The sequence below is a fragment of the Mustela nigripes genome, chromosome 16 (genome assembly GCF_022355385.1).
Source record: "Mustela nigripes isolate SB6536 chromosome 16, MUSNIG.SB6536, whole genome shotgun sequence".
Lineage (NCBI taxonomy): Eukaryota > Metazoa > Chordata > Mammalia > Carnivora > Mustelidae > Mustela > Mustela nigripes.
In genome coordinates this window covers 22,923,204-22,946,348 of record NC_081572.1, presented here as the reverse complement: position 1 = coordinate 22,946,348, position 23,145 = coordinate 22,923,204, and the positions used below count along the sequence as shown (strand labels likewise).

Sequence of the window (23,145 nt, the reverse complement as noted above, 5' to 3'; positions counted from 1 at the left end):
AAAAACCTCCCCTCAGAGCGATCGCGTCCCCGCCCCCCCCCCCCCCCCCCCCCCCCCCCCCCCCCCCCCGACAGCCAAGCAGCAGGACCGAAGCCCCGGTGGCACGCCAGGCTCACGCTGTAGGGGGCGAGGACTTTCGCTGAAGGAGGTACTGGTGAATGCTCTCAGCATCTCGCTTTAGCCAAGCAGCATTCAGCAGGATATTCTCACAACACTGCTGGATGGTACGCTCAGCTGACGGAGCCGGGTGACTCTCGAAGAAAGCCTGGCGTAAAACAACCCAGAGTGTAGGGTCAGTACCAGCAATAGTAAGAAGGTAACAGTATCACAGCTCAGGAAAAAATACCACTCTTCTGTAAAGGATTCAAAAACTTCAATCATGAAAATTTACCACTGCCACTCCCAGGCTAAAAGAAAACAAGCAGCTCCTTAGACTTGCATTCAGGAATTCTTTCCCAAATACATGCTTAAAATCGAATCCAAAGTTAATGAAGAGATAGAACCTATGGCCTTTCTTTTAGTGTAGGCGCTAGAATTAGACTTGGGACTCAAATCTAGACTGGATCATGTATAAACCTATGACTTTTCGCTAAATTAACTCTTCTGTTTTCTCATTTATGAGAAAATATTTACTCCAGAAGATTCAAGAAAACCCCATATAAACTGTTAACGTAATAGTTGGCAGGCAGGGTCCTTAAGGACTCAAAGCACATTCTGGCTGCTTCTAATAGAGATTAAACTGCAAAGGATGATAAAACCATGAAGCTTTGATAGACTCACATTTTTCATACAAGACTATTTATGAGTTTGTTGTAATTTATTACAAAGCTTATTGATTAAAGACGCAATGAACTATTTTCTAATGAAGTATGCCAAGATTCACAGAAAACAAAGCAATTCTTGGGGCGCCTGAGTGGCTCATTTGGTTAAGTGTCTGACTCTTGATTTCAGCTCAGGTCATCATGATCTTAGGGTCCTGGGTTCAAGCCCCGTGTCAGGCCCCACGCTCAGTGGGGCGTCTGCTTGGGATCCTCTCTCTCCCTCTGCCCCTCCTCCACTCTCTCACTCTCACTCACTCTTTCTCTCTCTCTGAGATAAATAAAAACTTAAAAAAAAAAAAATGAAAACAAAGCACCTCTTAAATACCAACCAGTGAAAGGATGGGGGTCTTTACTTTGAACTCATCATCATAGTGTATAAGGGAGAATGACTAATTCATCAGATTACGTCTAGAACTTTTAGAAATCAATAACCTTATTTTGTTAACATACAAGACAACGGCTCCTGCTCCAAGGCTCTTTAGGGCCTGAGTAAGATACAAGACTTCCCCTCATTCCAACTCCACAAACAGCACTACCATTTACATTTTAGGAACCTGGGAATTATCCTCAACTCTTCCTTCTTCCTCTGCCAGGTATGTCCACAACACAGAGAAGCCACTCAGTAAATATTTGTTGAACCAAAGATTAACAAAATCAAGCCCCCTGAATTTCATTACTCCATCTCCCCCAAGCTACTTTATCATTCTTGCTTGGACAGTTAGCATCCCGACATCTTCTCTTCGCCAACCCAAACTTTCTCCACACTGTAGCCAGGCTGAAATTTTTATCACACAAATCACATCAACTCACTCTGTTTATAGGCAATTCAAGGGCTTCCTGCTTTTAGGAAAATTTTCATACAGCCTATAGGGCCCTCCACGGTCTGGCCTCTACCTATCTTACCAGCCTCTGCGCAGCCACTCACTGTCCTTCCGCTCCAAACCCAGTGTATGTACCTCTCCTTCTGGCACTTATATCCTTTACAATAAGGGAACTGTTTGCACAATATACAATGTAAACTAAATGAAGGCAGAGATCAAGTCTCTCACTGTTTTCTCAAGCTCTGAATTCTTAAAATTTTATTCCTAAAATTTGCAGAATGAATGAAACAACACTACAGCTCTCAGAACTTCTAAATTTACCTCTCATAACCCCATTGCCTTCAACAAGAGGAAGGTGAAAATGATATTTCAAAAGTACTTCACAATTAAAGGCAATGAAAGGCTTAAAGTTAAGATTTTCCTCATCAGTGTAGATTTGTTCCTCAAATGTTGAACTTTACCACTTAACTGATTATTATCCTTCGTAAAGGCTAAGAGGAGAGCCCCTACATAGCCATCTTCTCTCCCTGTGCATATGACAGATTACAAAGGTTATTAGAAAGGAAAAAATTATCAAGGACCTACTACTCCATTCCAGTCTGTTACTGGTGATGTCAGTTACTCTAAATAACAATCTTATTATTACCCCATTTTATGGATGAGGAAACACAGGGAGATCATGGGGTTAAAAACATGCTTGAAATCACATAGCTAACCAGGGCAAGGGATGGTTTTCTACTCAGACTGACTGATTCCAAGTTCCATGTTTTTTCAACCATATTTCAACGCCCTCAAAGATGATTCCAACCCCAAATTCCTCAAGCATTAAAGATACAACCCAAGCGGTCTTTTTCCAAGCAAAAACAAGGATAAATACAGCATTACCCCATTACCTGCACTGTATGATTACAATGTGGCTTATCAGTTTTTACTTACTACCTTGAAAAGTAAAAAGTAAACAGCACTTTGCTTACCTTAACCTCTCCAGCCATTTTGTCAACTGCAAATCCCTCAACTGACAGCTGAAAAAACAATGGGTTAAACAGTAAATGCAACTAAAAGAGGCTAGGAACAAAGTTCCATTTATCCTAAAAATGAGCCATTCTATTCTCTCCCAACTTCAGAATATTCTAGAGAATGCACGATGGGTGAAGGACAAGCCCTTTAATAAAGCTAATAACTATTTAAAGAAACTTTCTTTTCTTTTTTCTTTTTTATTTTTTTTAAGAAACTCTTAAAAAGCAAAGACCATTGTCTATAGACCTAGTGAATCATGGATGTCCTTAAATAACATCTATGATGAACAAGGTACTCAAAATAAAAATCTTCACATACCTTTATTAGTCTGGATATTAAGAATCCTCCCTGGTATCGGTTATATAGTTCTTCCCAGTTGTCTTTTATAAACTTCCAAGCAGCCTTCCTTCCATGCTTGCTGCCTCCAGCCACTCCACCGATTACTGATACAGTGTCCTGTGGACGTACCTCTTCCTAAAAATAGAAAGGGAACTAAAAATCTACTGTATTCAAAACATCTTCTGGTGCTAGAAAGGGCAGATACTTTTGAGGTACCCAAGCAATCACACTGAAGACCCGCATTCCTGGTTTTAGGAATAACTGGCACCAGAAGCAAAGAGAAGAATGTTTAACCTAAAGATGAGCCAAATTGAGAATGAGGCACTGGGACAGGTACAGACAGGCTGCTCAAAAGATATTTGCTTGGGTTCCTCCAGGGTAAAGAAAGGAAGAGACAGAAGGAAGGTACTGGGATAATTGTGCTTTCCAGTTTATTTCTGCCTCCAACTATTCTGATTCTCACCATTATGGAGTGATATACAGGTCAGTAGCAAAAGCCCATTCCATTTTCCCCAGACTAAGAGGAAGCCTCAGTTTAGGGTTAAAGCAGATCAAGAGGATACTGAATCAAAGACATGTGCCACAGATCAGTGGGTTACAATTCCCTCTGTAGGCAGTTTTTGTTGGAACTTACTGAAAGTGCAAACGTGAGGACTTTTTGAATCAATTCAGGTGAAAGAGTAGCCCCAAGGACCCTTTCAATTCGGTTTTTCTCTTCCTGCATATCTGCTTGTTTGTGAAGCTACAATGAAAAAATAAAGATATAGTTAACTCTCCCCTAGAAGTTATGCATATGCTTGTATGAGTTTCTCCCCGAAACTTTTTGCTCTACATTCTCACTGGCTGAGACTGCACAGTATTAAATTAACAAAAGGAAATACTTTTTAAGATGTTCAGGCACTACATTTTTCATATGTCAAAACAGTAAGTCACTATGTAAGTCTGTACTATGTGAATGGCTTGTCATCAGTTCTGAGCAGTTTAACATCAAGGTCTGAGGGATATATGTCTGACTAATGTTCTATGTTAGATGATCTGACTAATGTTCTATGTTAGATGAATAAACTAATCATCATTAATACCATTGAAGGTCATCAATTTAATTTCTAATAGGAAAAAGTAAATGTTAATTAAAAAAATATTTTATTTACTTATTTATCTGAGAGAGAGAGAATGAGAGAGAGAGCATGAGAGGGGGGAAGGTCAGAGGGAGAAGCAGACTCCTTGCTGAGCCTGATTCGGGACTCGATCCTGGGACTCCAGAATCATGACCCAAGCCGAAGGCAGTCACTTCACCAACTGAGCCACCTAGGCGCCCCAATAAACGTTAATATTAATTCATGAGTCTCTGATCAGTGGGATTCTGTATCATCATATTTTTTAACTGCAAAATCAGCACATGCCGAACATAGAAAATTGCGAAAATAGAGAGGCATAAAGAACTAATTAAATTATTGGGGCACCTGGGTGGCACAGACAGTTGAATGCCTGCCTTCAGCTCAAGTCATAATCTCAGGGTCCTGAGAACAAGCCCCACATCAGGCTCCCTGCTCAGTGGGAAGTCTGCTTCTCTCTCTCCTTCTGCCCCTCACCCTCACTCATATTCTCTCTTTCTCTCTCAAATAAGTGAATAAAATCTTTAGAAAAAAAAAAAAAAAAGAAGAAGAAGGGGTGCCTGGGTAGCTCAGTAGGTTAAAGCCTCTGCCTTCCGCTCGGGTCATGGTACCAGGGTCCTGGGATCAAGCCCTGCATTGGGCTCTCTGCTTGGCGGGGAGCCTGCTTCCTCCCCTCTCTCTCTGCCTACTTGTGATCTCTGTCAAGTAAATAAATAAAATCTTAAAAAAAAAAAAAAAGGACAAAAAATTAAAGTATTGATATGTACATTACCAATCAGAAATAAAGTATTGATATGTACATTACCAATCAGAAATAAGACCCCCCCCCCCAGGGCGCCTGGGTGGCTCAGTGGGTTAAGCCGCTGCCTTCGGCTCGGGTCATGATCTCGGGGTCCTGGGATCGAGTCCCGCATCGGGCTCTCTGCTCAGCAGGGAGCCTGCTTCCTCCTCTCTCTGTCTGCCTGCCTCTCTGCCTACTTGTAATCTCTCTCTGTCAAATAAATAAATAAAATCTTTAAAAAAAAAAAAAAAGAAATAAGACCCCCTTATACCTGCTATTTTGTGACTTTTAAAAAATATTTAAATTACAGGTAACTTTATTTTCTTTATACTTTCATAGCCTCTAAATCTTCCACAGTGAATATACCAGGTTTTTTTAAAATCATCAGAAGCAAAACATTATACATGTAAATAATTAGAATTACAAAGGTATATGAGATACCTCTCCAAAACAACAATTTATAGATTCTGCTGATCATCTCTCCCATTGAAGAGTCTATACTGACCAGTGTCTGCAGACCCCATTACAGGTCCCATTTTCCCCTTTCCTTTGGACTCTTGAGCAGCAATGTGGTAAAATAAATAGGAAGTTAGGAGATCTGGGTTCTAGTCCTAGTTTTGCCTCTAACTAGCCGTGTGATCTTGACTAAGTCCTCAACCCTTCTAGATCTCAGCTTCCCCAGCTGTAAAATGAGTGGGATGGACAGATAATTTCTAACAGTCCTTTTCTGCTCTAATACTCAGTCTGAACTCTGGCTTTCAGGAAGCATGGTTTTCCCCAAGGAGAACCTGTTACATTTGACCACTAGATGGCACCATAACACCACATTCCAAATACACTTTGAAATAAAAGTTTGGTTTTGTTTCTTTTAATCCTGCCTCATTATTCCTAAATTACCAATAGAAAACAATCCTCCTCATCTCCCATCAACTGGTTCCTTGAAGAAACTTAATTTGGTCTTCATTAGAGCTCTGCTTATAGCAAAGCAGAACTACAGTCAGCTCCCTTGTATTAACAGATGCAAACACTTACTAAAATATACATAGTGTAAGTTCTTTAAAGTATGCCAGGACATGAAAATGTCCAGGTTATCTGTCACAAGAATTCCAGAACCCCTATTTTTGTGCCATACTTTTATGGAAAAGACAAAACCCACAAATACCTGATTTCATCTACAAAGAAATACATGATTTATAGTGCACAGGTTCACAGAATATTCAGAATGAGAAACGAGGGATGCCTGGATGGCTCAGTTGGTTAAGCAGCTGCCTTCGGCTCAGGTCATGATCCCAGCGTCCTGGGATTGAGTCCCACATCAGGCTCCTTGCTCAGCAGGGAGCCTGCTTCTCCCTCTGCCTCTCCTGCCATTCTGTCTGCCTGTGCTCGCCCGCCCCCCCTCTCTCTCTCTGAAAAAAAAAAAAAAAAAAAAAAAAATCTAAAAAAAAAGAATGAGAAATGACCAACCCAAAGTATAATTTTTCTATTATTAGAAAGGAAACTCTTGCACAAGATCAGTAAAGTGGCACATTTTGAGTTTCTTAAAGTTTCTATTTTTCAAAATATTTTAGTCATTTAAATAGGATTTGTTTAAAACTAAATACTAGAAATTAGATTTGCAATTCTGATCCACTTGAGATCAGAAATGCTCTTAATCCATTAAAGATGGAAGTAATAAAGCACATTTCATTCCTGTTCTGGTTGTTCCCCTCCTTAAGTGTGGGTCTTTAAATGAATGGGCTTTATAGGTCTGGCAGATAATTTGGATATTTACACACACTTTGCACATTTTATTTGATGGTAATAGATTCAGCTCCCTCCACCACTGATGCAATCAGCATAGTCCAGTTATTCCTTAGATTGATAACTACATGGACAGGGACTTAGGAAGTACTTGTTCCACAGTATTAGTATTTAAGTTTAATTATATGCCAACCACCCTGGGAAAACTACAGAGGCAATGTAGGCAGGTCAGTTAATTTCCTGTCCATTCACAAATGGAGCACTGGTATAGCTCAAATCCTTGAAGTATGTAATCACCTATCCGCTTTCTCTCTTTAAAGGATTTTATTATTTACTTTTTATTTACTTGACAGGAGAGAGAGAGCACAAGCAGGGGGAGGAGAAGGAGAAGCAGACTCCCTGCTGAGCAGGGAGCTTGATGCAGTGCTTGATCTCAGGACCCTGGGATCATGACCCGAGCCAAAGGCAGACACTTAGCTGACTGAGCCACCCAGGTGCCCCCATCTATCCCCTTTCCAAGCACAGACACAAGCCTTGGGAAATACCCTAGTAACTTTACACTAAAGGGAAAAATTTTAAGAACCTGACATGTTAATCAAAATGAACATTTCAATTTTTTATATTTAAGGTGCATAAACTTACGAATAAAAAGAAAGAAGTGAAATTAGATGACTTTTGGCATTGTATTGGTAGTATACATGAACAGACATTATGTATTTCTCCCAAGTTTTCTTTTTGAGAGAGAGAAAGAGAGAGTGTATGTGCACATGCATGTGGGGGGTGGCACTGAGGGAGAGAGAGAATCCTAAGCAGACTCCCTGCCAAGTGCACAGCCTGACACGGAGCTCCATCTAATGACCCTGAGATCATGACCTGAGCTGAAATCAAGAGGTGACTAAGCCACCCAGGTGCTCCTCCCATAGTTTCTTAGTATCTGCCTGACTGCAATATGCAGATCTGCACGTATGTCTTTTGCCCAGACTTTTAACCACCTAACAATGCGCACAGTCTCTGTGTCAATCGTGTTAAAGAGCAGAAAATGGGAGCCCTTCCCAAATTTACTCACCTTTAGCATAATGTCTAAGGTAGTGCCATCACCATGTTTCAGCACAGTCAGATAGACCTACAGAGAACACAGGAACAAAAAAGAAGACATCTGATTAAACGTATCTTCTTCCAAATAGTTCAATGTTAAGAAAAGACATAAGGCGAATCAAACAATTTATAAATAGCTATGTGTGGATGTTACATACAGATGTGGCAAAGAGCTTAGAGCCCACACTGAAAAGCAGCAAGGCAAACAGCACGTGGTGAGTAACAGGAGCACACACCCGCTTTCTCTCAGGGAAATGTGCGCTGATCATCACCTTTCAGCACCAGAGTCTGGCCTGAGAAACGTTAGACAAAGGACATGCTGGCTACAGAACACTGAATGCACCTATTAAATCAGAATCAGACATGATTTGTGGGTCAGTACTTAGGTCATTTTTGGTTCCCATTAAACACATTCCACAGTATACACAGAATGATGCAGTCACTTAGAGATCAAGGTTATTCATCATGAAAACGTACAGGACTCCTCAGATCAGCGGAGAGAATCTGTTTCCCTTCTACGTGGTCCTTAAACCGACGACGGGCTTCTTCTAACGTTGCCTTATGTCCTGCTTTTCCTAGTTTGCCCAGAACCAAGCCCCTCAGGAGTGCATCTAGATGACCTGATTAAGAAGTAAGAGACACGGAACTGCTTAAAAATCCTGTTTTCACAAATACGCTACCTGGCTATCCTCTAATTGTGTTATACTATGTCTACCATCTTGAACAAACACAATCAATTACCTTAGTACTTGAGAGAACACCTGATTTACATTATTCAAATCATAAGAGTGAAATGAAGTACTAAACAGATTAGCTAAACAAATAAATTTGCTGACTTTGTCTACAAATGTCAATGATCTGAATTTATTAAATGTTTACTCCATCTAGGAAAGTACACTGCTAAGGACTGTATGTGAAAGGAAGAGGCAGAACAGGCTTAGATCATGCAGTTTTGACCCAAGATTCAGAGAAAGATCACATACAGAAATAGTATGCTGTGTATAATAAATTGAAATCTTAGATTTAAAAATCAACTTCTGATGGATCTATTGACTCCAAAGACGTGTATATGTGCAATAAGCACATAAGGAGAGTCTCAATATTGGTGATTAGAGAAACACAAATCGAAATCACAGGGAGATGCCACTTTACACCCACTAGGATGACTGAAGACAGACAGACAGTAACAAGCACTGTTAAGGATGTGGAGAAATTAGAACCCTCATACATTGCTGGTGGGGTGTAAAATGTGTGGCAACTTTGAAAAACAAGCTGGCAATTCCTAAAGAGGTTAAACAGAGAGTTACCATATGATCCAGCCATTCCACTTTTAGGCATATACCCAAGAGAAATGGAAGCATTATGTCCACACAAAAACTTGTTTACACACATGTTCACAGCAGTATTCACAGCTGTCAAGTAGGAACCATCCAAACATCCATCAAGTTATGAATATACAGAATGTGGTACGCCCATACAATAGCGTATTACTCAGCTATAAAAGGAATGCAGTACTGATAGACAACGCAAAATGGACGTACCTTTGAAACATTCTGCTAAGTGAAAAACATGAGACACAGAAGGCTACATGGGGTAGGAGTCTACACATATGAAATGCCCAGAGCAGGCAAATCCATAGAGACAGAAAGCAGATTAGTAGTTGCCAGGACAGAGGTTGCCAGGAAACGGAAAGTGACTGCCAATGGGTAGGGAGTTTCTTTTTTTTTTTTTTTTTTTTAAAGATTTTATTTATTTATTTGACAGAGAGAAATCACAAGTACACTGAGAGGCAGGCAGAGAGAGAGAGAGAGAGAAGGAAGCAGGCTCCCCGCTGAGCAGAGAGCCCGATGCGGGACTCGATCCCAGGACGCTGAGATCATGACCTGAGCCGAAGGCAGCGGCTCAACCCACTGAGCCACCCAGGCGCCCACGGTAGGGAGTTTCTTTTAAGGCTAAAGAAATTGTTCTGGAATTAGATATGGGGATAGTTGTGTAACCTTGTGAACAAACTAAAAAAGACTAAGCTGTATATTTTTAAGAGGTCTGTTTTATGATATATTGATTATATCTCAAAAAAAGAAAGTTAACACCAGCAATGACAGATTGCAATACCAAAATGGACAGGCAAGTCGTGGCATATTCACATAGTGAATACCACTAAGCAACAGAAAGGAATGAACACACTGGATGTATCTTAACTATGATACTGAGCGAGAGAAGCCAGATAGAAGAACAGAATATATATTAGCATTCCATTTATATAAAGTTCTAGAAGAGGTAATATTAACCGAGGGTGAAAGAAGGCAGAACAGTGTTTGCCTGCAGGGGACGGGCAGGGGACACCTGAGTGGCAGTGACTGACAGGGAAGAGGCCCTGAGGCAACCTCCTTTGGTGTCTGCATTTGTCAAAAGTCAGGGAACTGTAACATTTACACTGTGCACCTTGCTACACCTAAATTGTACCTCGGTAAAAAGTAAGTTTAAGAAAACCACAGATCAATAGATAACACAAGAGGACATCAATGAAGAACCAATTTGTAATTCTGGCTCCGGTACTGACTTGCAAGGCAATGTTTTGTTATTTTGCAGTTTGGCCCTTCCAGCTATAAACCTAGAAAGCTAAAGACATTCTCCTTGGGGCACCTGGGTGGCTCAGTGGGTTAAGCCTCTGCCTTCGGCTTGGGTCATGATCTCATGGTCCTGGGATCGAGCCCCGCATCAGGCTCTCTGCTCAGCTGGGAGCCTGCTTGCCCCTCTCTCTCTGCCTGCCTCTATGTCTACTTGTGATCTCTGTCAAATAGATAAATTAAAAAAAAAAAAAAAAGACATTCTCCTTATTTCATAAAGCTCTATTTGAGCCCATAAAGTTTTACACATTATCACCATGACAAAGAAAGACAACATCCACTATTTTGCCTATAACTGTCTCCACATACCCTCTCCTGTCTTGTTTCTGGGATCTCTGTTCCTGCCTAAAGCCAGTCCTCCACTGATCTGACTTTTCTCCGTCACTTGGCCATCACTCCAGCAATTACTCCCCTCTTTTTACACCATGAATTTTTCTGTTACTATTCCATCACTGTCATCAGCACAAAAACGTTATAAAATCTCCCACTTTGTTAAAAAAAAAAAAAAAGTATCTCCACTCACCTAGCTCTCTCCAGACTACCCCCTTTCAGCAAAGACTCCTTTAAAAAGCTGTCTAAGTATGTTGTCTCCTCTTCCCCTACTCCCAGTCTGGAGAACCCAAAACTGGTCACCACCACTCCACAAAATTTGCCAAGGTAATCACCAGTTCTTTACCTTGCCTGACTCAGAGCAGCATTTGTCATGGTGGATTACTCTCCAACTGTACTGTCTTTTTTTTTTTTTAAGATTTTATTTATTTGAGAAAGAGAGAGAGTGTGCACAAGACGGGGTAAGGTCAGAGAGAAGCAGATTTCCCACTGAGCAGGGAGCCTGATGCGGGACTCGATCCTGGGACTCCAGGATCATGACCTGAGCCGAAGGCAGCCACGTAACCAACTGAGCCCAGCCACCCAGGCGCCCCTCCATCTGCACTGCTTCTTAAGCTGTCTGGGACATCTCCTTGCTCCTTACTCTCTCACCTCCCTGGTCAGTGAGTCTCCCTAGCTGATACCTCCTCTTCCACCCAATCTCCAAATCCTAGCCTAGCCGAAGACCTAGTCCTCAGACTATTCTTCTCTCCACTTACATTCAGGCCCTGCATGATCTCTAGTTTCGTAGCTATATATACCATCTACAAACTAAGTGGATTTATTTGGCCTAGACCACTAGGATGTTTAAAAGGACCTCACATTTCTCATGTCTAAAACTCAACTCCTGATTGCCTCCGCCCCCAGCCTGCTGCTGCAGCAGTCTTCCCCATTCCTGCAGATGGCAACTTCACTCCTTCAGTCTCGAGGCCAGAATGTGGCGGCTCCTCTCACTCCACTGCAGCCAGTCCACCACCAAACAGATTCAGTTCTGCCTTCAGAACAACCACAGAATTTACCACCTACAAGCGCAAGCTGCAACCAGTGCCTCAACTGCACTTTGTAACCTGTTTCCCTGCTCCTTTCTCTGGGCTCTCAACTCCATTCTGGTTTCCACAAAGCAGATCCAGTCATGTTCTTCTTCAGCTCTCAAGTTTGCTTCTCATACCACTAACTGTGAAAATCCAAAATAGTGTACGAGCTCCCACAGGTCCTACAGGAGCTGAACCGCTTCCCACTCCCTGTTTCCCTCACTACTCTGTCCTGACTCTAATCACAAGGACACAAGCATGCTCCTGCTGCAGGCCTTCCACACTGGCTGTTCCCTGCTGGAACCTTTCCCTCTGGATGGCCTCCCAGCTCTCTCTCAGAGGTCTCTGCTTATGCACACACATCACCTCATCACGAGGGACAGCTGCTCTGACCACTCGATGAGCTACTGGCCTCCTCCTCTTTGGCTACCTCACCTATCTGGATTTTTCTTCATGATGCCGCTGCTAGCTAAAATATCATGTATTTAATGATTTGCCGTGCCTCCCACTAGAAGTAAGCCACACAGGGCAATGCTTTCTTCACTGTTGTACCACCAGCTCCCAGAACAGAACCTGGTTATTTACTAGGTGCATAAGTATTTGCTGAATCAATGAAGGCAAAACACAGAGCTCTAGGTAATTGTTACTGCTGCTCTTACTGCAAAAGACCCCCTCTGGGACAAGACTGCTTGGGAGGGAAATACCATCTTTAGTTATTTGCAGATGGTAGAAAATAATTATATATAAAGTCTTCAGATCACCCACCATTCCCAACATGTACAGGACAGCAAAAGAGTAAATATGTGATTACAGAAATAATCAGAGGAGAGAACACATGGAGAAAGTAAATAATTTCCTTAGTTCAGGTACTGTCTCTCAGTGTCTTTATAAGTCATACATATAAGGTGCCTGGAATTTAGGGTAATAATAAATAAAATAATCCAAAATTCCCTTTAGCTTTCCTTGATTATAGATTGGCCTTTGGAACTCTGTAAAAGATTTCTATTTCCACCATTTGATTTGTTTACAAATCATATTTAGCCGTGAATACACATAACCACCACTGTTTTTACTTTGCAACCCATGTAATTTCACCAATAAACTTAAAAGGCCTAAGAGTTAATTTCTGGTGAGCTGAATACATAGTAACATCCAGCAGATACAAAAACATTACTGACACTGTTAACAACAGCTGAGTTAAAAAGGATCAATTTCTCCTCTACTACTTCCCCATTCAGCACACCCATTACCTTCTCCAGGTTTGGGGTCCCAGCCCAGTCTCTCCCCTATAGGTGAAAAGACATCTTTCACAAACTCCTGGATTTCCTCATAGAAGTCTGTGTGGGACAAGAGAGTTGAGAGAATCCCCAGGTTACAGCTCAGGTCGCTCCACACAGTATAATTGGGCTCATTCACAAAAGCCTCCATGACTTTTAGAACCTCTACAGTGCTAATGATTCCAGCTCGAGCCTGGGATAGGAAAAAACATAAATTAATCTAGTCTTCAAACAAAAACTAAAACAAAAAAACACAAGCATGCATTTTCAGCATTATCTACTGCTAGTCAGTCATGTCTCTGATTTAAAGGAAATGAGGCTATATAAAATCAGGGGATTATTTAAATAAAAATGCTATCATGACAACATTCCTTATTTACTTTTTTTTTTTTTTTTTTTTTTGCTATTTATAAAAGAGCCAAGTAAGGAAGCACACTTGGTCTGGTGACAGATGGTGGCTACACGTGCAGTGAGCGCAGCAAGAGGCACAGACTTGTGGAATCAGTAAGCTGCACACCTGAAACTCATGTAACATTGTGTATCAACTACACTTCAAAGCGAAAGAAAGCAAGAAAGAAAAAAAAAGAAAGCAAGAAAGAAAACAATGAACTTCTATTTCTATCCAGTGTCTGGGCTTTGGTTTTCTTTTTATTTAAAAAAATTCTCAGACTTTCAGAAAAGATGCAAAAATAGTCAGGGCTTTGGCTTTTGACAGAGGCTCTTTCAAAACTGGACTTGAAGACTGTGTCAACGTCAGCCTGTCCTTCATTCATTTCTAAAAGAAGGCAAACTGGAAGGCACTACAAATTCAGAGTCCTTTCAGAATTAACTAACAGAGCTAGGAAAAAGAACTTCTGTTACAGCAGCCAACTGCACAAACACACCACTCTCCTGGGACAGGTCTCTCTCAGCAATGAGATCAGCAGATGTGAGGTTTTGTGCATCAATGCTAATCTGTGTTTATACAAAGGAGGAATCCAAAACCAGTTACTGCAGAGGGGAGGGAAAATTTCAAGTCCAATTTAAAGGAACACTAGGAGGAATCTGACAATTTTATCACAGACATCTGGCAATTATCTAACCTATGTTGGAGTCATAAAGATAATATTACTAATTGCTGATTTATATCCTTTCTGGAACAAAGTCAAATATAACATAATTCTAAAGCTAATGGGCTATTATTAGAGTAGCAATGGAATGTTAAAGAATACTAGATGTTTCAAGAGAAGTACAATCACTATTTTAGAACACATAAATCACTCTAAATTAATTATTTTTAAAAAAACCAACACATCAATAGGGAAGTTTCTTCAAGGCTCATACCTATTTCTACCAAGAAGAATTTCTGCCTTACAAAGGATAGTTTTAGTTGCAAAACCTGCCTTAGGAGTAGTGAGATGGGATTTGTTTCTGGTAAATTAGATGTGTTTAATCTTGTCTTGTTAATTAATAATTAGTCATTTGTTCTAGTCCCAGAAGGTGTTCAACCTTCAGGAAGAACCATATTCTTCTAATTATGTTTCAGTCAGACACTCCAGGAAAAACAAAATCCTTTAATCAACAAAATCCATCATACTACTTGAGGGAGACTCACCAAGGAGAAGAGGTCATTCTGTAATCCAAGTCGATCCACAGGGGGCAGAGAAAGATCACGAATGCCTGGTAATAAACTTTCCAGCATGGCTGAGCTATACTGGGTCCGATAAAATCCAACTGTTCCCAGGTTTAACTGAAAAGATACCCAATGGTCATTGTTAATAAAACAGTTTTTCTTTTTCTTTTCTTTTTTTTTTTTTTAAACAATCTTTAGCAGGTGTGAAAAGTGTTCTGGTTTTTGTTTATCTGAGCAAAAACAACAACAAAGCTCACATATGCAGGCAGGGATGAACATGAAACAACACGTAAAGATAGAAATCGGTTGTCGGGGCGCCTGGGTGGTTCAGTTGGTTAAGCTGTCTGACTCTTGATCTCAGTTCAGGTCATGATCTCAGGGTCAGGAGACTGAGCCCCACATCAGGCTCCAAACTGAGCTGGATGGTAGGGAGGATGGGAGTCACATGGGCCAGTTTCTATCCACTCGAAGTGGACAGTTTTAAGTTTACAGAAAATATTTACTGTATGTAAGAGTGCATGGGCTGTGGAATATCTGAGGAAGACTAAGCCTTTACACTCACCTACTCAGCCAGACTCTCAAGAGAACAATGCTCAGGTCCTAGATTTTAAAGACTTAAGGAGACTTAAAAGGCAATTTCACATGATTTGTGGAGTAAGGTAATCAGGGACTGTCATTATTCTCTATAAGCTATTTACTAATAGGCAAAAATATTTCTTTTTTTAAAAGATTTTTTATTAACATATAATGTGTTGTTAGCCCTAGGGAAAAATATTTCTGATAATACTTATATACATAACACTTTGCAGCTAAAATAATAGCATAAGATATAAATATTTTTCTATTTATATGTAAGTATTTTTTAAAAAATCACCTCACAATAATACAACTGCTATTTTATTGATTCCCTTTACCTTTCATTACAGGAATAATACCTTTATTTACTCAATTACAATCACTGTGTACATATGTTTTTCTTATTTGTAAGAAAAATTTCATACAGCTACATCATCTTCCAGATATAATTTCAAATGGTGGTAATACACTATTCCAGTAAGTAAAATATGTATTAAAACAAAGGGAAAAATGGTTCTTTTCAGAAAAGCAAAGAAGTCTGAGACAACATATAAGTCTTATTAGGAACCTCTAACTGGGTAAAAAGTCTAGTAGATACTTTCATTATGAATGGTGCAGAGTACAGGATAATGAAAAATCATCTTTACCAACTGTTATTTTTTATGAAATGGTTTCCCAACATCAGTTACAGGATTTCACATTTCAGTGACACAAACTTATTATTACATGTCTGAGCTCACCTGATTATAGCTGTACATTTCCAATGACAACATATCATCTCATCACAATGACAGTGCAGTTTGAAGTTGCAAGACTACAAATCGTTTGGTTAATGTGACTTCACACATAATCTACTATTTTTTCCCCTTTGATCCCATCTTTTAATATCTGCTTATCTATCACTTCCTTAACTGACATAAGGGAAGATATCTAGACCATATTATTTGAAAATTGGCCCTATGTTTCTGTCTTTGTAAGTCCTAGTCCAAACTAATGCAGAATTTAGAGCCAGCCATAACATGCATAAGGGGAGTGACAGAAATCAATCAATTTAGGTCAGATAAAAACAGGCCATTTCTAGACTCACCTTTACCCACTGGTCTGGTCTGACGTTTTTCAAAACCACATTCATCTCTGGCTTATCCATCAGAATTTTCAGTTTGGCATGGTTGGGATCTTCGCTAGTAGAGATCGTGATAGGAACCATCCACTGGGGACAGTCTTCTCCTTAAGCAAAAGAAGAACGAATAGGAAACTTGAGAAATAGTTTGTCACTGGAAGAAAAAGAGGGTAAGGCGGAGAGAGAGGACAGGCGTCCTACACATGAACTCGAGTCTAACTGTTAAGCCAACAGCTCATGTTCAATGGTACATAAACTCTTCCACAACCGGAATAATACTAGTATAAAGGAAGAGCCACTTTCCTGTTACAGAGCAATAGAGACAGTAATGATTTTATTGTTAAGAGAAATTTCAAGTACGTAAAAGCTCTCACATAGCATTTAAAAACATTCTAAGGTGCAGGTATATATACTCCTGAAACAATGAAGGGTTGATTTTATTTCTGTGATAGACACGACAATCCCTGGAGCTGATGGATTCCACCACTAAAAAGTGATAGCTAAAAGTCAAAACTTTTTTAAGGCAGATAACATACTGCCTTTGAGGTATCAGATAGCAAAACAGACTCTGAATTAAGATACTGAACAGAATAGAGTCACCGCCCAGTGCGTTAATGTAAACTCTTAATAAGTTATATACTTTATGCTATTAGGCTAAACGACAAATCAGAATTTTCTTCTAATGTTGAGATAGTTCCGGTTTTATTACTACCTATACTGGTCACAGAGTGTTTGAAAAAACTGCAAATCCTGTCAGTCCTATCATGCAGACTGTTATGAGGCAGCAAACAGAAAATGTAACACTTAAGGATTTATTTTGGATAACAAGCCTGTCATCTAACTTATCAGACATAGTTATTTAAAGAGTAATTCTAAATGCTAAGCAAGGGAAGGATGGAAGGCTGTACCTCTTAACCCTAGTAGAGTGTACCATATTTTGGAGGGTGGAACATAAAAACATATTGGTGATTCTGATATACATCTCCCCTTACTAAGAATTGTTATTATAAAGGAGGTGAGAAAGGTACAGAGAAACACTTCTAATTTTCTGAGCAAAAGAATCAACGACCTGTAGAAATCTTTGAAAAACCAGAGTCGAGTGGTGGTTAAAGGTATAAACTCATGTAATCCAACTATTTTGTTTGAATTCCTACTCTTTAACTCATTAGATAGGTGACCTTGGGCCACTTAACTAACCCACCTTTTCCTTAGCTCCCTCATTTATAAAAAGGAAATAATACTATCTACCTAATGGGGTTGCTAAGACTTTAAAAGAAGGATCAGTACTTCTAAGTACTACTAAGCTATACTGCTTAGCACGGTAACTGGTACATAATAATGCTAAATAATGACTGGGCTTTATTTATTTACTTGTTCACTTACTTAGTATGCCCAAGAATTAAAAAAAAAAAAAATTAGCTACCCATACAAGTGTGCACCAAGGCTTCTTTTAGGAATGAAGGCTAGAGACATTACTTCTTGGGTGTTCCTAATTTACTCCTTATAGCTTCCAATAATACACAGAAACAGGGAATTTAAAAAATCAAAGAATATCAAAACACTACAAATATCTCATGAATCTTTTCTGATTTCCTAGATTTCATTTTTATTTCATTAATATTTCCTTATTTTTTTCCTTATTTTTAATTCTATTAATTCTATTAAAAATACTGAAAAGTGGATTATTTCCTATTAATTGGAACACTACTCATATGGTATTCAAATTCATTTACCAACTCCCACTTAAAGCCACTTGCTTACCAACATATGGTCCACTGGCACAGAACTTCCTTTGGGACAACCTCAATAATCTGTCATCTTCTACCTAAAGAAGGAAAAACAAAAGCTAAAATAGTAGTATTGACTTTTTTTTTTGTGGGGGCAACACTTCTGTGACAAAACAGAAGGTGAAACCAGGACAGCCAAGTGTCCCAAACTGCAACAGTGATGAAGATGACGACACTATATAATGGGAGAAGACATCACTTCTCATTTAGTCCTCAAAATAACAATACTTTTTTTTTTTAAGATTTTATTTATTTGATAGAGATTACAAGCAGGCAGAGAAAGAGAGAGAGAGAGAGAGAGAGAGAGAGAGAGAGGAGGAAGCAGGCTCCCTGCTGAGCAGAGAGCCTGATATGGGGCTGGATCCCAGGACCCCGGAATCATGACCTGAGCTGAAGGGAGAAGCTTTAACCCACTGTGCCACCCAGGCGCCCCTCAAAATAACAATACTTTAAATAAAAGGCCATGTTGTACGTAATGAAGGGATTTATACGCAGACAAGAACTTAAAACTACTACCACTTCCACAAGGATACATAATAAATAACAGTACAGCAAGCTGTTTTAATCTTTATAGAGGGAGGTTATGTCTTCAGACTCTTCCACTTCTAAAAAGTGCAACCTTAGATTAGCATGTCAGGAATTTAAATTTTCAGAGTGACCAATAAACATGAAGAAGCACACAGCTTGGTTCAAAGGCTGAGCTTAAACCAATTCTGCAGTCCTGGAATAAACCCCACTTGTTCATTTTAGGTTTACACCATGGGGTGCCTGGCTGGCTCAGTCAGAAGAGCAAGCAACTCTTGATCTCAGGGTCGTGAGTTCAAGCCCCACATGGGGAATAGAGATTAAATAAATAAATAAATAAACTTAAAACAACAACAACAACAACAGCAACAACACATCAACAAGTTTACAGAGTTCTCCTTGGGGACAGTGAAAGTAGACAACACTTTGTTTTCTCCTGTAAGTATGTATGATTTTAATGATGTGGGGGACAAACGGTCAGAGATAATATATCGCCAAGGAAACAATGCAAGGGCTGGGTTCAATGTTACCTAGAATACAAACATACAGAAAAGCAAACCTGATGACACTGACTGAATTTCATTCCACGCCGCGGCAGGGGAACTGGAGGGTCTGTTGTAAGGTTACCTGTTCTGCTTCCACATAAATGAGGGGGAATCCCATCTGTTTGGTCCAGGTGTTCATCACTGCTGCTATAGGTTTACCACTGGCATTCTCTAAACTTTCCCAGAGATCCTCTAGAAGATAAACACAAACAATGAAAATCTAAAATGTTTATATTTTTGTTTTCTTAAACAAACCAAAAATTTTCTGTAACTCCTGACATCATACTGCTAACCGATTTTTTTTCCTTTTTTTAAGATTTTTTAAGATTTTATTTATTTATTTGACAGACAGAGATTACAAGTAGACAGGCAGGCAGAGAGAGAGGAAGGGAAGCAGGCTCTCTGCAGAGAGCCTGATACGGGGCTCAATCCCAGGACCCTGAGATCATGACCCGAGCCGAAGACAGAGGCTTTAACCCACTGAGCCACCCAGGTGCCCCTTTTGCTAACCAATTCTTTGGTTCTTTCAGGTTCAGGAGACAAACAGGAGTCAAATTAATGTCCCCTCATCTCCACATTAAATAAACTCTATTACAAAAACTGGTCTTAAAAGTCTCAGATGTCCTTAATTGTTCCAATGTACTAAAAAAAAAAAAAAAAAAAAAAATCACAAATTATAGGGGTGCCTGGCTGGTTCAGTCGGTGGGGCATGCAACTCTTGATCTTAGGATCATGAGTTCAAACCCCACGCTGGGCCTAGAATTTACTTAGAAAAAAAAAAAATCACCAATTTTAATAAATAAAAGACAAACAGGTAAATTCATACAAGAAGAAATGGAAACAAATAGAAACATCTTCAAGATCACCCCTAAACAATCCATATAAAACCGTTATACCCATTCAATTAACAGAAGTTAAAAAATACTCAGTGCTCTGAGGCTGCAGTAAACTCACGGTCAAACAGCACTGGTGATCAAGTAAACAAAAAAGCAATACACTGTAATACACACTAGAAGGAGGACATGAACAGAGGAAAAGCCCTTCAAGAAAAATCCAAAAAAATAAAGGCTTCATGAGAGTTAGGCTGCATTTTGAAGAGGAGTTGTTCATTAGACTCACAAAGGGAAAAGGGCAATCCAGGTAGAATAAATGGCCTATGTACAAAGAAGAAAGTATTAAGAAAAGACAGAAAATATCAGTAACAGCAAATGTTCAGTAAGCATAAGACAGAGGCCCAGGTGTGGGAGCAGTAGGCAGTGAGGCTGAGACAGTAGGCGGGGCTAGCTGCCAGGGGCTCTGCTGTACAGGGGAGTAAAGTAACACAAGTGTTTTTTTAATCAGCAGGTGAGGCAGTCAGAGACTTGCTTTAAAAAGATGACCCTGGGCAGCCTCAGGGTGAGAGAGAAAACTGAAGAGAGTGGGGCAGGCAAGAAGTACTAAGCTGGTAGGCAACTATGGAGTTGAGGAGAGAGATCGTAAAGGCATGGATTAAGCAAAGGGGAGTGAAGAGAGAGAATCAAAACCATGGATGGGGGTTGCATTGTGTCTGAACTACCAACTGTCCTTCATAACACCAGCAAATCAAGAAATGGTACAAGGTAGGCCTCGCTGTGCAAAGGGTGGCGGCTAAACCAGAGGTACCGGCTTTGCCCGGAAGCTTGTTAGGCAGATCCTCCGGTCTCTCCCCAGACCAAATGAACTACAAACACTTCCACAGACCCTGGGTCATGGCATGTATGTTACAGCTTAAGCACTATAAGGTTCTGTCCTCAGGTATTACATGTGGGCATGCTAAAGACTCAGAAAACTTACAGGAGCACATTTCCCTGTAGCTCTGCTTTAAGGAATGGAATGCCTCTCTCTTATAAACTGAGATGGAAATTTACGGTGGGGGGTTGGGGAGGTGGGAGGAGAGAGTGTCAGGCCTACATCATGTCCTGAACAGAGGGCAGATATACTGTATTTTTAAATTCATGGGTTACAAACCTCAGAAACAGCCCATGGCCAGCCCTCTCTGAACGTCTGTCATTCTATTAGGTACTAGTGACATTACACAAATCTTGCTTTTAAACTATTTTTGTTCACTGAAGAACTCAAAACTCCAACTCTGGCTCTTTTTATCTTCAGTCAACTCATACCTTTATTCTTTCTTTTGGCTCCCATACACAGTAAATCACAGATCACTACACACTCTTAAACCACTTAAAAATCTTAAACCTTCACTCAAACTCACTGAACTAGTTTCATAAGTTCACTAAAAAATGGTTAATTTGCAGCAATTTTAATGACCAATGGTCAACTTGGGCCAAAAAAAAAAAAAAAAACCCCAATGAGCCACCAAAAAGAACAAGTTCTGGTAAGGTAAACCAAACTCTTCAGACTCTCTAAGGTATCAGGACACTGAGCTATGGAGAGCAGAGTCCTAGAGAGGGACAGGTAGGATAACAGGTTCTGTTTCATGCTGATCCATCACTTAACACATGGCACCAAACAGGTCAACTTTGTTTCCTATCTATCACAAGGAAGGTTAAGCATTTGGAAAAAATGTCCCACTCTGGATAGAGTGCCAACACCTCCTCTTCACTGCTATCTCAAGCTCTTAAAGATTACCTGTGGCAGCATTCTTTTGTTGGAACTTGGTTAAATACATGTTCATTCCTTTCTTAAAGTCCTGAGAAAACACAATTTTTAAAATCCAGGAGATTAAGACCTTGGTATTTATAGTCTATTTGCATATTAGTACTCAAAAGCTAATTTACTCAAATTAGCTGAGTGTCAGACTTACTGAAAAACAACTATCTGTCATAATGTCTACTGTCTTTTACTTAAGTATGCATCCTCTTTGCCTTGCATGTCTGTTTTTAACTTTTATACCAGCCTCCCACACATCCCCCAAACACATTTATACATCATTCATCTAAGAGACCGTAAGAGTCAATATTAAAAAGAAAAAAAGATAAGCCAGATCAGGGTAATATCCTTCCAGAGTCTAGAAAAATTACTTAGGAACTTAATCTAAATAAATGTAGACACTTTTTTTCCCATGCAAAACACTGTGTGATTTCACCATAAAAGGATGGAAGACTTTTTAAAATGGCTTTTTTACCTTATCCCCAATGTAGTCATGGAGCATTCGGATGACAGATGCACCTTTGCTATATGATATAGCATCAAATATCTCATCAACTTCAGCAGGATGGCCCACACTGACCTGGCAGACAGTGTGATTCAGGGTTATGACAGGAAACGAACAGCCTCTAATACCGAATGACATAAAAAGCTTTCTAGGAAAACCCTCCTAACTCATAAGACACTCTTCCGCCTTTAGCTCACTCATGAATACATAATGATGACCCTTAAAAAAGAGTGTAGTAACTAACAGTAATAAAGTGGAGCATAGAACATGATCCCCATCATCTCTCCAGGTCTTGGCTTGGCTTTGCCAGGAGGCAAATCACCATGGATCTTTTTATTGGGGAACTGGGAGAGGGAGGAAGGAAGAAATGAGAAACATTTGATTTCTTGCAACTGTAATGGCTTACAATTACATAGGAGCCTGGTTAAATATGTTAAAGTAGACTGTAAGTCTAGTTCTTTGGAGGCAAAATTTGTCCATCTAAACTAGCCAAAATAAGCACAGGCTAAGTCAAAAGAAATAAAATATATATAGAAACAGACAATGACAACAATAAAAGAATATGTTCAGTTTTCTTTGAAACAAACAATAGAATCATGATGTTCTCTTGTGCATACTGCCCAACAAGCATGGTTCTCCCATACTAGTCAATAAAAATGTATTTAATGAATGCTTATGGGTATATAGCACTTGCCTCTACAAAGATAAAATTCTTACGCTGCCTACCTTAAAAAGAAACATAATTATTAAGTCTTGTGAGATTTCAAGACTGAAAACATGAACTAAAAAAAAAACAAGTGAATTGTCCACG

General features: G+C 39.8%; 1 protein-coding gene across 1 annotated transcript in view; it reads right to left on the bottom strand.

The window, feature by feature from the left end:
* Nucleotides 1–66: 66 nt before the first annotated feature.
* NPEPPS (aminopeptidase puromycin sensitive) overlaps nucleotides 67–23,145 on the bottom strand; it is an 81,380-nt gene continuing 58,301 nt past the window's right edge. The window contains exons 11-23 of the mRNA XM_059378783.1: nucleotides 22,305–22,409; nucleotides 21,809–21,869; nucleotides 19,281–19,390; nucleotides 18,103–18,166; nucleotides 16,309–16,448; nucleotides 14,628–14,762; nucleotides 13,007–13,226; nucleotides 8,207–8,349; nucleotides 7,701–7,757; nucleotides 3,633–3,740; nucleotides 2,978–3,133; nucleotides 2,617–2,664; nucleotides 67–265 (exon numbers count right to left, since the gene is read on the bottom strand). Of these exons, the coding sequence (XP_059234766.1) occupies nucleotides 113–265; nucleotides 2,617–2,664; nucleotides 2,978–3,133; nucleotides 3,633–3,740; nucleotides 7,701–7,757; nucleotides 8,207–8,349; nucleotides 13,007–13,226; nucleotides 14,628–14,762; nucleotides 16,309–16,448; nucleotides 18,103–18,166; nucleotides 19,281–19,390; nucleotides 21,809–21,869; nucleotides 22,305–22,409 (1,500 nt within the window). The 3' untranslated portion in view covers nucleotides 67–112. The remainder of the gene's footprint in view (nucleotides 266–2,616; nucleotides 2,665–2,977; nucleotides 3,134–3,632; nucleotides 3,741–7,700; nucleotides 7,758–8,206; nucleotides 8,350–13,006; nucleotides 13,227–14,627; nucleotides 14,763–16,308; nucleotides 16,449–18,102; nucleotides 18,167–19,280; nucleotides 19,391–21,808; nucleotides 21,870–22,304; nucleotides 22,410–23,145) is intronic.